Source organism: Chlamydotis macqueenii, chromosome 4, assembly GCF_036417535.1.
Source record: "Chlamydotis macqueenii isolate bChlMac1 chromosome 4, bChlMac1.mat, whole genome shotgun sequence".
NCBI lineage: Eukaryota > Metazoa > Chordata > Aves > Otidiformes > Otididae > Chlamydotis > Chlamydotis macqueenii.
In genome coordinates, this window is record NC_141559.1 from 17,220,372 (window position 1) to 17,237,789 (window position 17,418).

The window sequence follows — 17,418 nt, forward strand, 5'->3', positions numbered from 1 at the left end:
ACTGCTTTGAACAAGTCAAGCACAAAGGACTTTTTTTTTTAAAAAGTCAGTTTATGATGCAGACAGGGAAATCTCATAGTCATCCAATATTTAAGGATTCATCCATCACCAAAAAAAATTTATTTGCAAGTTTTCATAGAAGTTAATATATAATTCTGCTGACCTACATTTCATCTGGGCACCTGGCATACTAGTGAAATGTTTACCTCCTGAATTTTTCTTCAGTGTTAAAAAAAAAAAAAAAAAAAGCCTTTTTTTTTCCCCACAGCCTCACTAAAAACAAACAAGTAAGCAAGCAACTCCCTTCCTCCCGAACAGGCGACAAGATATTCTTGAAACTGAACAAAAAAAAATATGGCTGAATACTTACATCTATGATTTTTGTATCTACTGTCCATAGCTTAATATAAAAATCAGTATCAATAGAAGGGTTTCAAAAGTAATTGGGAAGTCAAAGTTCCGCTGCAATGAAACATTAACACAGAGCAAAACACGAAATCCACCTGACAAAATGGAGGCACCCTGTTGGGTACCAGTGCCATTGTATGTCAGCAAATCCACCAAACTAATATACAAAAGCATGAATGAGATTTTTAACTACACTTCAGAGACAACTGGTCACTTGCAACTTAACTTTTTTATCATGATGCCTTCATTAGTAAAGACAATGCCAAGCTCACAGCAGGAGATACGAAGTGGTAATGATACCTGCCCTCTAATCCTAGCAGATCCCATTTTGTTATAAAATTTGAAGACAATAGTGAAGGCTAGTCTCAGGAGTCCACATCCAGGTATCTTAAGCGTAGTACTCCATTAACAGCCTGCAGCTGATCAGTGTTCTCTCAGAGAGGTTAGGTGGGTTTTTGTTGGGTTTTGGTTTTGGTTGGTCGGCTTTTGAACTGTAGGTTTTCTTGAGCAATTTGTAAAGGCAAGACAAGTGTAAAATGCCTCTAAATGAAAAAAATAGTGACTCAAAAGCATAACTTACTGCTCTTTCTTTCGGAGGTGAGGGAAAAACCAAAAGCTGAGGGTTTTGTTCAACTCAAAACAGTTGATTACTACACTCAACAACTGGTTGCTTGCTCACAAATCATCAACCAGCAGACTTAGAAGGAAATCAAAATCAATTCCTACCACTTTAGAACGTCTTCTTTTCCCATGACTGTTGTATGTCCACAAAGGCTCTTTTTTAAAAGCCTTGAATATTATATGCTCAAGGTCACACATCCAAGGTATGAGAGGATACTGCCATTCTCCTTTCAAACAAATGTCAAGAGCCCTGTAAATAATTCTTGCTCACAACTTGCTATCTAGACAAGCCTCCCTTCCCCCTTCCTTCCTAACTTTCTTTTTAAGCATGTCTTGGGTGGGTGAAATAATACATAGATGTTTCTATTTGTACAAAGTTGAGAGGCAATTTGTAAGAATTAGGAAAAAGTGTGGGAGTCATCTGGCTTTTTTCAAAACATAACCAAGGACCATGGGCCCAGATTTCTTAGTAGGAATTTCAGTGATGCGAGTATTACTCTGGTGTAAATATCTTCTATTTAAGTTGAGCAGAAGCTCTTTTTTTCCCATTCTTGAAAAGCCTTTGTCTAGATTTACTGCATAGCACTGAAATAAAGAGCTTGGGCCTGAGACTTTCATAGTCAGGGAAAGGAGGATGAGTGCCTTTAAGATTAGAGAGCGTTAGAACTGAAAACAAAATGACTATATTCTGAAGTCCAACACATTTTTAAAGGAAAATTAATTTGATTGGTTGCTAAGCAAATGGATATGTTATTTTTCCTTTCATATTGACAAATAAATAAGCATCTAATAACTTTGGGATGTTTAAGTTACAGAAGATACAGGACTTCCCATATATTTTATCTTCTAATTCTCATTGTGTGGCTTTAACATCAGAGTGTAGTGTTCATCATCACCTACGAAAACATGGCAGAAAAGATTTCAGGCAAGTTCTACATGCTTTAAAACTTGTTTTAGACATGATATGGTTCAGGCTTTCATCTGACTGAAAAACAAATTCAAGAGGGAGAGTGTGACTTTATCACCATCAAATAGGGAAATGCTGGTTTTGTCCTCCTGCATAGTGCCTGACGGCCTGGAGAGCAGTATATTGTTGTTACAAACCTTTTCTAACATCTTACTGCACAATAGTTCAGATTACCTTTTAAAGGAGAAACTAAGTCCATATGTGAAGAGCATGCTGTGTCAATGAACTGGACTTGCTCATCACACTTTAAATTTAAAACAGTCCTGCAGCAAATTTTGAAACAGACAACAGAAGTACTGCTTGATGGCAGTAGTTTCTTAGGCTACTCACTTTAATTTACTTACCAGGAAGATTATGCCACTTGTTTACAGCAAATAGCCTATTTGCAGTAACTGTGATCACAGCAGGAGTGGCCAGACCAGGCTGGGTGTTGGCTGCTACATGAGTGACAGGGGAGTTGGATGGGAACTTTAGAACCATGATAACGTCCTGTTGAGCTTGGTCTGTGAACATCAATGGACTCTGCAGGAGGAGATACTGTTGAATGCACACAACAAGAACCCAAATACACAGGAAAAGAAAACATGAGGAGGATAAGACAGGACAAGAGAAGGAAGATTGGATTAAAACACACAAGATCCAACAGTAGCTGCAGTGAAAAGCAAATGCAATATTAGTGGACAGGCTTGTGGAAATAACCATGTAAGGCAGAAAAATCTTCATGTATACTATTAGTTTGAGGGCCTTGTTGAACACAGGGTGTCTGTATACAAACTTCTACAGATCACAGCAGATTGAACTAAAAGTTTCCAATCACCTATCTCTGCCAAAAGAATTCTCTTTCATATCTGCAGAGATAGAATGTCAAGGAAAGCAAGGCCAAACTAAGAGGGAACAAAAAAAAAAAAAAAAAAAAAGCAAGCAAAAGAAATTCCTGCTCCCAGAGATTGTCTCAAGTTGCATTAAATTGGCAGACTGCAATTCTTTACAAGCCAGATGAGAACATGAAAGCACATTAAAATAAACAGATACACACATACACTAGATATATGTTCTGTATATATTTCTGGTGTACAAAAATAAGATTTATGAATGCAAAGTAGAAGACTTCACTGCAAATGTGTTTCAAAGGACAAACATAATTAAATGCAGTTGTAAAGCATACAAAGTGGACGTGATTACAGACACTATCCTGCGTTGTTTCTAGAAATACTAAAGGGAGGGAATTAATCCAGACTGTCATTTTCAACATAATGTTTTTTAGAGTTTAGTTTTGAAATTTAGTAAGTTGAAAAGTTTAATAACTTTTTAACTAAGCTTTTTAACAATACTGCAAATGTCAAAACAAAATATGGAGGACCTTAGATCCGGATATCAAACATAAGGAGGAAAAGCAAAACTTGATGGGTTTGTGATTGTGTGGTATACCTAAAAAAAGAGAACCCCATTGAGATGCAGAAATACAACCATTCTAGTTATCAGTAACCATACTGCTCTAGTATTTGTAATTTTCTAATAACTGAATTAGAACACTAATGAAGTGTTCTTGGCTATTTTCCACCAGCAATACTTCATTACATATATGTGTATGTAAGAGCATACATTTAATATATATTTATACAGAACTAATAAAAAAATTAAATACATTTGCATTTTTATTATCACTCCTTTTTAAAAAGTTATTAAGAGTACTTAGAAAAACATATTGCTCTATGAATTCCTATTTACAGTCTTTGCATAAAGGTGTAAATAAAAGCAACTAATAAGCTACCCAGACACCCTTCTGAGCAAGTGGCTAAAAGCCAATCAATATTATGAGTTAATCCTCCCTGGATGCTCATTCAATTAAAGGTGTCAGTAATGCCTCATCTGATGTGGCCTCAATTAAATCCAGCTATCTGATGGTTGAAAACACAAGGGGATACAGCAACAGCAGCAAAACCAGACAAATAGGCAGCCTTCGTGTGACTGCTAATTACTACACCTGGTGTATATTATGTCTTGTGCACTTAACACAGCACGTGGTAGCTTTCAATTTGGCTGTATTCATGCATACATGCACACACACACATGAAAACAGAAAACTCAGTAAATAATACAACTAGAAATAATTCAAAATTGTGACAGGAAAAGCATCCTTGCTGTATTTCAGCTCCAGGAATACTACCTTTAAAATCACTCAATATAGTGCTACTATAAAATCACATATTAATAACCACAAAACTGGTCAAAGCAAGTGGAGAATGAAGGGATTTTTTCTGTGTGTACCTCAGCCCAAAAAAGCCACAGGAGTTAGAAACAGTTAACTTCATAGAATTTAACTTCTTCCATTACATACTAAATCTTTACTAATTCAACATTATGAAAAATATTATGATAAAACCATACAAACTGCTTCCTGGCGTAAAATTTATTTATACAACAATGGGTCTGACAAACACATCAACAATCAACTTCTCAAGTTCCTCCTCTTCCTGAAACAAATCCCTGTAAATTAGGGCAAGTGCCTAGTGCATGGCACCATGACAGACGGACACACATATGGCGTGTAGCTGTACAATAAGGGCACTTGGGCTCCCCAACATTCCTGTTAAGAGGGCTGTCCTGAAAGAGAGAGCCCCATGGGTTGCACACACAAGTCACTGCAGTTTTCTGCAGCCCTAGGACCCTATGTGGGAGGTGCAATGGGCCAGCAGATCACAAATCAGCACAATCAACTCTGTCCATCCAGTACATGGGATCCCAGGGCAAGGGCCTGTCTACAACACAGCTGTCGAAATGTAGTAGGTACTGGCTGCAGAAAGGGTGGTGGGGATGCGGGGACATAGTTAAGCATGTCTCATTTACAACACATGACACATGCGAGAAAGGCTGGTAGCTGAATTTGACAAGAAAGTTTGTATTTCTTAGACTCCTACATGACAAGGCTTGTAAGCCACCTTGGAAACATTTCAGATTTTTGTGAAATTTTTCTAAAACCTTTTGCACGTCAGGTATGTTTTTAATCTAATAACCTTAGTCTGCTTGATCAGGACATACATCTTACAGAACATACAAGAAGAAAATGTCCTTTTTTTTCATATTTCAGTGCAAAATGTCTATCTTAACAACAGGGGAATGTAACCTTCTGAAAAACTTGTGAATTAGCAGACCATTTATTCCACTTGTCCGAGTATCATTTAGCATACTTAGTTTTGGATCTATGACAACACAAATGATATTTTAGGCCCAAGGACTGCACACAACATGATATGGAAAGTAATCAGTAATAAAATAATAGTTTGTATAATAAAATTATATTAGACACAAGCAGAGGTAAAAGGGAAAGCAATGTTAATGCTCACCGCCTGGATTTTATCACCCTAGCTTTACTGCAAAACACATTTAGTCACATTCTTTGCTATGTAAGTTTCAGCTCATGAATTCCTAGTAATCCTGGTTTTAGGGGAAAAGCCATGCCTGGGGGAAAAGACAAGGAAGTTCCACCTCCTAAATCCGTGTTTCTTGGGGAATCTGCCAAAGATTAACTAAATTGTCTCAACGATGACTGGCTCTCACCTGTCCAGGTATGGCATTAACAAAATCAACTGATGAAGTGTTCTTAGATCACATTGACAAAAAATATCTGTACTAGAAATCAATACAATCCTTTCAGCAGTAAATAAAATAATAGTTAAGCACTGCATACACTCTCAGTCCTACAAAATCGTAACTCATCTGCTGCTTTAAATAACACAATTCCACAAAGCAAAGCAGAGTGGCCCATTCTGTAACTCTAAGATAGCAAAGGAAGTGAACAAAATGGCAGGTCACAAAGAGTTAAGATGGCACTTACCACCTGCATGGCAGAACTTCTTGGAGGATGTGGTTCTATGAGCAGTTGGGAAGGGGTCTGTCCAAAACTTCGTATTTGAGCTTCAACAGCCTGGAAAAGGCACAGGCAGGTTTGCATGTTAAGAGGTGCTAATTACAGGCAATAGAACCATAACTGTCACCTGAAAATGTCATTCCACACTTCTGGCTTTTTTCATGTTGAAAATCAACCCCGTGTGTTCACTGTGGGGCTAAGTGCTTGGCACTGGTACTAAGAATGAGGTAATCATTTTTGTACTGTGGATGCTATTTCCATGAGAAACTCTGCAAAACCTCATCCTGCTCAATGATATTAAACAGAAACAAGCTATTATAATCAGAAACCCTCTTTATTGGCTCAATTTTTCCTTTCTAACACTGGCTTATCCTGTTTGTATCATAACTCAGAAACAAAAGTTAATTTTTAAAAAGTTTCTATAGGCATTAAGAGTGTTCTACTTTCTATTTAAACTCCATTGCTTAGTTTCACAGCAAAAACTACAATGAAAGAGACACTGAGCTTCTTTCTTATTTTCATTTTTATTCAAAAAGAGCAAACAACTTCAGGATGCATTAAACTACTGATAGCAAGACTAAAATTAAATGCAGCAAAAGGAGAACGTGAAGATATAATGCAACAACTTTTTAAAAGAAGTTTCTCTGTATCTTCAGCTACACGCTTTATCACTTTCTTCATAGGACACACATGAAAAAAAAACACCTCATGCCTGGTGTTTTCTTAAAAATAGGTATTCTGAACCGTGTGAACTTAGACCTCTTGCCTAGGTATGTCCTACTTGTTTTCCATGCTACCACCTATTGGCCCACTGGCTTAAAGATAAAATCAAGCAACCAAAATTCAACAAGTTATTTCTTCTCAGCCAGGCCGCTGCAGTATCCACAGAAACAGGCTAATACTATAGAAAATCTTAAAAATCTCAGCTTAGACTAAATCTCCTTCATTGTGAGCTAAACTAAGTAAAATTACCTTGCATTTGCTGTGGGCTAACAGACCGCATATGGGCCGATACTTTAGTTTCTCTGTTGCATGGTGCGTTGAGCCCTACATTCTCAAAAGTGCCTAGTGATGCTGAGTACCTAAGGTGACGCCTTAGCAAATCTGACTTTCAAAAGAAGTTCTGAAAATCAGGCCCTTCAAATAAGTGTTTTAAATGGGATGCTTGAATGCTAAAAAACATACCCACTAGCCACTTTTTAGCTAGTAGAACACAATGTTATTCTCTCAGAGATTCTTCTTTTTCATGGTTCAACACACCTTGAGGCTCCTTACACTTACATTTCCTTTTTTAGTCATCCATTAAGATTTTTGAGATAATGGAATAACACTTATGCTGATCTTATTCTTACAAACAACTATTTTTAGGTAATAATAAAAACTATCACTAGGACACACAATGTTCTCCTGTTACAGAAATAACAAAACCAAAAGCAGAATGCACCTGAGGCCTTAAGATCATAAAAAATAATCATCCTCTGATAGGAAACATGCCATCCAAACCTCTTGACCTTATTACATTTGGCAGGGCTTTTGAAACATCTGAACTCACCAGAATAGGAATTGAAATTACTCTATGGACAGATTCTAACACTCTTGCCCACTCTGGGAAGCACCTTAATCTTCAAAGAACTATGCAAGGCTGGCTGAAACCTGACATACACACACAGTGATTCAGTGAGTACTTTCTGAGGACAGCAATATCAGATTGGTGAAACACTAAAGCTCAGTAAGATCATCAGAGTCCCTTTCCTAGTGATGAGACATGCTACATTAAAATTCAAATCTGGGGTTTTGTGACTCGACATATAAAGGGAATCACGAGGGCATAGAATTTGAGGTCCCTTAAGACAGGAGGCATTAACAAAGCAACAGCATACTGGTCAGCAGCTCAACCCTCTCCATAAAAAATCTGAATGTTTCAAAACATTCAGATTAAAAAGACTTGCCCACATTTACTCGCAGACCGCGTGGAATATGTTTACTAGCAAACAGGAATTCTGCATTGCATGGAGGGTAGAACCAGAAGAACGCAGGAGGAGCAGAATGCAGACAGTCCTGGATGTCAGTTATTCTGTGCTTGCTAAAATCTTTAGGGTAAATCCACAGTCTATAGGATCTACTATTTATTTCCTATAAAATATATATCCAATATATTATTCAAAATGAATAAAATATTCTTGAAGCACAACTCTCATGCATTTCTTTCAGAGCTGAAAAAAGAATAGATAAAATGACAAAATAGTAAGTTTCATATTTGTTAACTTCCTTGTATACTGACTTATGATCAATATAGAAACTTCCATTCCCAAACAGCCCATATTCAGCATGTAAAGGGAGTCAGAATTTTGTGTTATCCATGAAATCTGGTATGGCCTTTAATTCCCATTGCTGCCTCTACAAAGTATAATCTCTTACATAGTGCCAGGATTAAGACAGGGAAAATTAAACACAAGATATCACACATTGATGCAGAGCATTTAAAATACTTAAAATACATTCATCATAACAAGAGCCCAAACTGATGTGGAAGAAAAATCTGATGTCATAATTGCTTTAATCAATGAAAGATCAGCAATCAGAATGCTATTTTCCACAGTCCAGATCTCAGAGGAACTCATCACCTTCTGCAACATAAACACTGGAACAGACACAGTTATGATTCCACTGCTTACTCGCAGACATGATGCTCATCATTATCACTCTCTTAGACCACACAACAGCAGCAGCAGCAGAACAGCTATTTGTCTCCCATCCACCCTCAGTGCAGAAAAGAATCACTCTGGGATATTAAAAATAAATATAAAATACTCTACTCAACCCACAAGTAGATAGTCACTGCCTGTCCTCTCATAGTGGTCTGTCAGAACTGGTGAAACTACCACCCAATGGGACAATGATTTTGCCAAAGCCTGCCTTGGAGGACCATAAATTCTTCATTTTCACTCTTTAAGAGACAGTGTCTACATCCTTGTTTATGATCTAGCTTGAGTTTGAGACTTACAGTTCCAGCACAAACAAGTCTTTTACACTCATTAGGTTCCATTTGGTCATTCCAAAAAACACGAGACACTCAATTTCCAGGATTACATTAGCCCCCTCACAATGTTTCCCTTTTAGCCAACACAACCAGGAAAAAACTACATTTAGATCACGTCCTAGCCACAGGTAACAAGGTTTCATAAAACATCAAAACTGTAGATAAAGGCACATATATTGGTATCTGTTATGTCCCCTTTACTGACTTCTTCAGAGATCCAAAAGAAATTTGAAAAACTCTCCAGTAAAGGCAACACTTGGACAATTAGGCCTGGACATAGTGGTTAGACTTCAGCATAAAAACCTTTTGCATTCCTTTTCATTATCAAGAAAAAAAGTAAAGATTTCCTTATTCAGTTTCAACATTTCTTAATTATGACCAAGAGAGTGTACTAGCAACCCCAAATGGTTCCTTCCTTTTCCCAGATTGTATTCAAAAGTCAATCCAGATGTCAGCTCCATGTTCTGATGATGTCTCAGTCAGAAGGATCACATACAGAAGGATGCAAGATGACCTCCCTCCGTCAGCATAAACATGTGACGATGAAGCTAGAATCAATCCCTATTCTCTCAATTTACATAACAACAGAAAGAAAAATACAGGGCATTTTAGCCACCAGATGTCACTCAGACTTTTGTTCAACCTGTCAAAGAAAATCAGCTAGGAGCAGGGAATCTTTTCCTCAGAGAAATAATTAATATCTCCTTTGAAGGAAACAACCTACTACTTACCTAAGAATATACAGTAAAATGACCATCCATCAAAAAGTCATCAGCCCACTTTCTAACAAATTATAGCCCCGCTTCTAACTTAATTTTCTTGAAAAATGTGTTACTAACTTTAGTTGGTATTACTGAGAGACGGCCAGCTTCTTCTATCGGCAAAGGAAGGGCACATGCTCTCACACTGCTGAATCCCCCTGGAGCACGTAACCATTTAGATTATTGCAGGCAGAAATACTTGGGAAATCTGCAGAACTAGTTTCACATCTATTAAAGGCACTATATAACTGGAAAGGAATAACCTTTTGTTTGAAAGTTATCTTTAGTTCCACAAACTCTTATCTCTGAAAGCACGTTGCATACCAGAAAGTAAAAGATAATGTAATTCAACATTTTGTCTCACTGCTTCTCAAATATCTCAGTAAAATAGCTTTCTTCCTGTTAATCCTCTAAAAAACCAAAACTTTGGTAAGGCCAGAATTCTTCCAGATGCTACAACAAGAAGTAATAAAATGAAACAAGGTAACTAACCCTTTACAATAATCCACACAGTATGCATCTCAAACCACACACTTATACGACAAACATGGTATTTCAAATGTTAATTAATTTATAAATACGAAAGCCATAAGTAAATTTCACAAGTTAACGTTTATCTGATTACTATAATAACCTGCCCCTAAAATAGTGTCCTGGATCATTTCCTCTTTTCTTGAGGGGTGAGAAGGGGAGAAGATAAATAGGGAAGTAAATTAAAAGAGGAAGAGGGGAAACTTGAAAACTTGGCTTAGCTATAATGTAGCTTTTGGCCACTGCTTAGTACAGATATTTTCAGTCTCTGAACTTAGACTTTAATCTAACTGTGAAGAAAGTTAATTCAACAGTATGCAGTACCCACCAAATACGGCTGTAAATTTTTTGGGAAGGAGGGTGATGGGGAGGTTGAACATATGGATGCAGTTAAGGTAAAAACAGATGTTTGTTACTTTTCTTTGCAGCAACACTCAGAAACTAAGTCAAAATTGCTTTTTTTCCATGTTTATGTCTGAAAGAACTATAAAATTAAATATGAGGGAGGGTGGGTGGAGGGGGAACTGCAGTGAGTGTCACAGAGAAAGAATGAAATGGTCTCCAGTTTTGAACTCAAATCCTGAAATGAAGGCCCATATAGTTAAAAGGCAAGACATACACCATTTAACTCCAGATTTAAAGACTCTCAAAGTGACTAGCTCAGAGTTGCTTTCGTCATGCTTGCTCAGACACAAAACACCAAATTGTCTGAAGAGTCTAACGGCACAGCAGACCCATGTCAAAATGCAAGCCTTGGTCTGAACACGTGACAAGCTACAATCTTACCGTTCTCTATGAAGAAGCTACTTTCAATCAATGTGCCTTTACAGATCTACACTGAAGTATTTCCAGTTACTTTTCAAATCTGTAAGGTTTAATTGCCAAACATTTGAAAACCCAGGTGAAATAACATCATGCATTGTAATACTTATTCTTTCAGCATATGTGTTAGGGAGAGAAAATGTTTTGGGTTCATCCTCCATCTTTCTACCCAGTATTTACGTCCAGAAAATAACAACCCTTGCAAAAATAATTACTTTGGCTCTCTGCCACTCCTACCTCACCTTTCAGTATTCAAAAAGGTTTACACACATGCTCCTCAGTGATTTCTATTGGCTTGAGCAATATGCAATTATGATTACTTGCTTTCCCTTTCCTTCCACCCAGATGTTGCTTTACAGCAGAAGAGAACATGGAGTATTTGACAGGTTTCCTCTCAGACAGTGAAGTTGAATTCCTTAGTGGCCAACTAACTAGCTCCTTACCCCACGGGATGGTGACGAAAATCAAGCTTTGATAACAAGTGATCAGAAAACCTCTTCTGACCATACAGTCGCTTGCAGTCCTACGGTAAGATTCTTAGTTAAATTCCTCACGGACTACAGTGACACAGAAAAAACTAGCCAGAAAACGAGCATGATTCACAACAATTAGACAAAATTGCTGTAAATGGGCTAAAGATTACAGAAGAAAAGCTCTTTGTAGTACCACCTCCCCTTGTCTCATAATTTCCATTAGATCAAGATTCTAAAAAATACGCAAAATGCTTTTCTGACACAAGCAATGTATATACTTGCTGACTGTACATCTGCCCTGAGGACATTGCACCACACTTGACCCAGGGAAAAAATACAGTGCTCAAATGTTAGTATCATAAATTCACACACTCCCATCTGCTGTTTTAAAAATAAAATGAGCAGCCTAATTTCTTCATGCACAACCAGAAAAACGTCTTTTGTTTTGACTTTGCAAATAAATGCTTTAATATTGAATCAATTTAAATTTTTATTTTATCATTGCATTATTCACCTAACACACTGCTTTAAAGAAAACTGCCTACACCAGCTTTGAAATCTAACAAATGGCAGGGGAGGGAAAGGAGCAAGGAGAGAAGAAAGGCTAAAGAAAAGATACTACAAGATCCAGAGTCACATACTATTCTCTAGATATCATGAAATAGGCCTGCAAAATGTTTGCAATACACCCTCTGTTAACCAAGCAGAGTGTAAAAGATGCCTGTTGCTGCCCACTACTGCAGTTACTACTTCAACTCAAGTTACGCACGTTTATGGCTTCAGAGCTGAAGTGTGGGCAGAAATACTGTCAACAGCCTGCAGAGGGGGACATTATTAGAGCACACTGGCAAGTTGGTGTGAAGTAAAAAGTGCACAACCTTTGCCTGCTGCGGTGCATTAGGGATATATGTAACAAAACTGAGTACGCCTCATTACACAAGAAAACAACATAAGAATGTAGAAATGAAAGCCATCAAATATAAATGAAGCATAAGGGTTTTTCTCCTTCTTTCATTGTAGCTTCCTTGCAAGAAATATACCTGTTGTATCATTTTTTTTCCTCCCGTAATTTCAGTTTCTTCTGTCTGCTCAAAATACCATAGTTTTCTGTTTGGAAGTTGGTTACTAATCTAACCACTTGGTATTTACTAAACACAAAGTACTATAGATACCTGGAGGAGGCAGAGATTAGCCTACACTGGATTTTTTTTTTTTCTCAAAGGTATATGAGATTCAATATATGAATAATATTTTACTCTGTTTGCATCACAGAGAAGTGTAGAAGGGAGCACAGTGTAGGATACCTTCCACGACACCTTTAAAACCAAAACCAATAACCCAGATCTTAAACTACGTTAAGAAATTTTGTGGGAGAATAAAGCAAAATGAAGTCTCTTTGTCCAGACAAATCAGTATGACAATTACATGGCGGTCATTAAAGTAAAACAGGAAGTAATCACAGTTTGAGAGAATACAAATAGATCTTGCACAGGGCCATGCAAGTTGCTCCAATCTGAATATATACATTCCAGGCATATTAAACAGAGGCATAGCACGGCCTGGCTGCAATCTCCAGTTCACGCAGCTGTCCGTCTACTGCAGAGTAATCCCAGCTGCCAATCTGAAAGAAACCAGTTAGTCAGAGCAGACACAACCAACAGAAACAAATGTCACTCAATAATGTTCAGAGGCACGGGTTCATGGATAATTTCAAACAGTATCTCTGTCTGGAGCACTGATGTGCTCATTCAAAACACCTAAATCTTTGGCTACTGGAAAGAAGCAGATAAAAAAACTAGAGCTAGAAAAACAGGTCTGGTAGTACTTCAAAGAGACTGACAAAATAAAAAGGGAAAAGAGTCTAAAAGGAAAGTTAAGATGAATTTAAAGACCCACAAATAAAACTGCATTCAGTACAACCAAAATCCTAAGCAGCTCTGGGGCTAGTTTTTGAAAATGTCTGTTATTTGAGTACCACAACCAGAATTGCCTCAGATATGAGGCAGCTGAAGATTTCAAGAGAGCAACTCATTGCTTTGATTTAAAAATCAGTAATTATCACATAGAAAGTAGTGGCATTGCCATGTGCAATACCTTGAAACTTCCTCAATTTCTGGTATTATTCATTCACTCCTCTAAACAACTAAACATAATATTCAAAATTTTCTACCTTCACAGTCTACTTGCTACTTAGTCAACTCCAAATTTTCAGATATAGACCCTTTTCCTCTGAAAAAAAAAAAAGCAATCTGTTCCAATCTGTTAGCATTCCATGGAATTTCTTCAACTTTGATGCCATCTCTATTTATTAAATAAAAAAACTTCATTGAAATAAAAGTATGGGTACAACATTACCTCAGAGTCTTCTACTGCAATTAATGAACTTTTTGCTGTCATTTAATAAAATGTAACATTTAACTGAGACTTGATTTTTGCACACTGCTCGAGGAAAAGCATCTTCGGCACAACCACAAGCTTTCTCATTCAAGAAGCAGCTATTGTTCAATTATAACTAATAACTAATATAAGGCAGTCTGCTGAGTAAATACCACACCTGCAGACACAGTGGCAACACTGATGAGCTAGACACCCTAGGCTGCAATGAGCAAATACAATGAAAACACTCCGAACAAAAATTTTTAGTTTCCCAATTACTGTGAAAGTCAATATATATATAGTTTGGACTGCATAAAGAGTCTGCAAATAATCAAAGCATGCTGATGACACAAAAAAAAAAAGAATGAAATTTTCGTAGCCTTTTCACTTCCATGTTTGATTCAGGGCTAAATGACTTAATGTATGATAACTGTAGCTATTACACACTAGTATATCTCATCCTTTCCACATACTGAAGAGAAAAAAAAACATTTAAAAATGGAAATATTTTCTATTAAAAAAAATTATTTTTGAAGGATTATGAACATCACTTTTTTCCATCCCTTCTTTACCTTTTCATTACTCTTTCTTATTAAATGCTGGCCAACAAGTATGTCAGCTATCTAAGACTGACCAGCCAGGCACAAATGAAAATGTAAAGAGCCCAGGGGGTCTCAAGGCCTCTCTGGCTCAGATAGATCCACAAGACAGGTCAAGCAAGAAGAGGTGAGGAAACTGAGTGTGCTAAAAACTTCTATCCTTTGAATTTCAATCAGGGGTTGAGAAAAAAAGCACTTGGAGCTAAAGAACTAATTTATGTGAGTTACCTCCTTCCAAAAAGCTTTCCTACTTCCAGCCAAAGTAGTTGTTTGATTCTTATGTTTTTAATCCTTATACATCAGGCATCTAAGTCCTACTTTAATTAACTCTCAAATATCACTTTTTTTTTCCCTGCTGGATAGAGAAGCAGAAGCACCAGACAAAGTCAGAATTTATTCTGTAATGAAGGACAAAAGAGAACACCCATGTCAAGTATTTTTCTGAATTGAAACCTAGCTGAATACTTTTATGTCTAAGTGCTGTAGTAAATATAAGTTAAGACAAAGGGCAATAAACCCCTATTTGTCATGTCAAACTCTGGGCTGAATGGAATCAAAGAGGTGCCACACCTCCTTGGTATCGCAGTAAACACTTGCTTATGCTCATTTTGCCTGTTTACTCTAGCACCACAGATAGGCCACAGTGTGAGCTGAGATGTGAGATTTAATAGGTAAATGATACGAACTGGCGTCAGGAACAGTGCTCCTGTTATTTTAATGCTCCTTTTACTAGAAGAAAATGCTTCATCTTTTCATGGGAGAATCCTAATGCCCAGACAAGCTGATTTCATGCAGTAGTGGGACCTGCCCACCCACGACCTCATCAGAGGCCCTGTCTTCATTCTGCACTCCTGCTCTGCACACCTTTGCAGGAAAAGAGCAGGGCACGAGTTTGCCTGCGGTTGACAAGTCAACCTCTCCTTAGCCATGAAATCAGTATGCTTCCTTTAAATACATTCTTCTTCATTCTGATTGCATATAATGGTATCTTAATATAGATTTCCAAGTAAAACTAGACCAATTCTCAACATTTATTTGGCTTTTCACACTGTTCCTGGGCTGTACAATGTCAAGCATGCCATCTGTGCAACACGCTTCTGGCCAGAGATGATTCAAAGATTGTTTCTACAGTACTTTGAATTTTGCCTGCATGAATTCGTTACTTACCGAATTCAGCACATCTAAATTTACTGCTCTGTGAGAGCATTTTATAATCACTTTATCCCACTTTTTAAAACTCTTTGCAGCCACAACAAAGACTGTTGCCCAACCTGCTAAAACCAGACTGATCGTTTTCCCCACTATTTAGTAAATGTTAACTATGCTATAAATACAAATTGTGTTTATACTTTGTGAAAGATTCACTGTTGTCAGAGTTCTCCAGCTGAGTTAGAGCTAAAATATGCTATTAACTCCCACCATGAACACAGCTAAAAGAGAGGCCAGAAATGCTTTCTCTGGGATAAGATACCAGATCTGCTACTGCTGTCATGAAACTGGGGTCATGTAAACTAAACATCCCTGTAACTTCTTTTGGAAAGTACAGAAGTCTCTCAAACTGTAAATATTTAAAAATAAAATTAGACTCATAAGAGATAGGTCTAAGATGCATAAAACTTACCCAAAGATATTAATCTTGGTCAACATTTAAAAGCTATTATCCATGAAATAATATATCCCATATGCCTTAAAACTGAAAATAAAAGAATTATTTCCTCTCTTTATATAATCAGAAGTGGCACATTCAAATAACACACCAAATGCTATGTCCAAGCTGATTCTTCACAATTTTTTTAACTCCTGAGTTCATATGGAAATAAAATATCAACAGTAGAAAGAAAGGTGCCGATAGAATGGAGAAAGCTGTGCTTCCTAATGTTAAACAGACAAAACAAAAAGGCACCTTCCCTTCAAAGAAAGAAGTATAAAACAATTGAATCATCTAAGGCTAAAAGCAAGTCACTTAATGGAAGCATGTGGAGTATTAATTGGATGAAACTTATCTTTTTCTAACTATTACTGTTAATTTAAAAATCATCAGTCTTCCTCAGTTGCTGCCTACAATGATCATATCAGATGATATTTTAAAAATTCTTTAGAGAATATGGTTAGGTGCTTTTTGATAAGCATGGTACAACATTTAGTATGCTTCCTGAGGTTCAGGGGTTCCTGTAGCAAATCAATGACGTATTCTCCAAGTAATACTTTCACTTCCTGCTATTAACTCCATTTCTTTTCTTTATGCTTATCCAGTGTTTATGCTAGCTACATAAGGGTATCAGTGGAGAAACAGATTTTAATTAGGAACTCCAAGTGCAGCCCAGATTCACGATCATCCTTTGTTACACTACACAAGAGACAAGAGGAATTTCTGTTCTTCTGACCCAGACACTCATGCAATACCCAAAAATCAGTTCAAGATACAAATTATTTCCTATGAATTGTGCTTCACCTCTTAATCAGTTGCTTGTCTGAATGGCTTAGATCTAATTCCACTTTTTTTTTTTTTTCTTCAATTCTTGGACAGCTATTGCAAAAAGCGAGCAGGATTTGTGATAAGAAGGTGCTGTGAATTCTCTCCAGAAGGGCTGAATGACATTTATCTGTGCTACTGTGACTCCTCACCTCTTCCATATAGGCAACAAAAAACCCCTTCCACAGCAGATCTTGTGATTGGGAGTTCCACAGATCAAAATGTGATGTTCAAGAACGTGTCAACAGAAGGTAGTCATATAGCATACCTCTGCTCGCAAATACCATTATTTTCCACCAGAAAGAGATGTGATATTTACTGCTTGTCAACTGAACAGCAACTTCCCTCTGCAGTTGTAACGTCCTTCAGCAAGATACGCAAGCACAAGGATCAGAGTCAATGACAATGCTGCTAAAATGGCTTAAGGACAAAAAAGGAGGATGAAGAACTGGTCTTTGCAGGGACAAGTAGTGCACGGC

The 17,418-nt window shown here is 37.2% G+C and overlaps 1 protein-coding gene across 2 annotated transcripts in view; it reads right to left on the minus strand.

Moving 5' to 3' along the window:
• LRBA (LPS responsive beige-like anchor protein) overlaps nucleotides 1-17,418 on the minus strand; it is a 423,660-nt gene that overhangs the window by 36,908 nt on the left and 369,334 nt on the right. Inside the window, exons 49-50 of one of the 2 annotated variants that reach the window (XM_086746251.1) lie at nucleotides 5,832-5,921; nucleotides 2,341-2,518 (exon numbers count right to left, since the gene is read on the minus strand). In XM_086746251.1, the coding sequence (XP_086602377.1) occupies nucleotides 2,341-2,518; nucleotides 5,832-5,921 (268 nt within the window). Of the gene's footprint in view, nucleotides 1-2,340; nucleotides 2,534-5,831; nucleotides 5,922-17,418 lie in introns of both variants that reach the window. The other variant, XM_086746250.1, reaches the window with a different exon arrangement.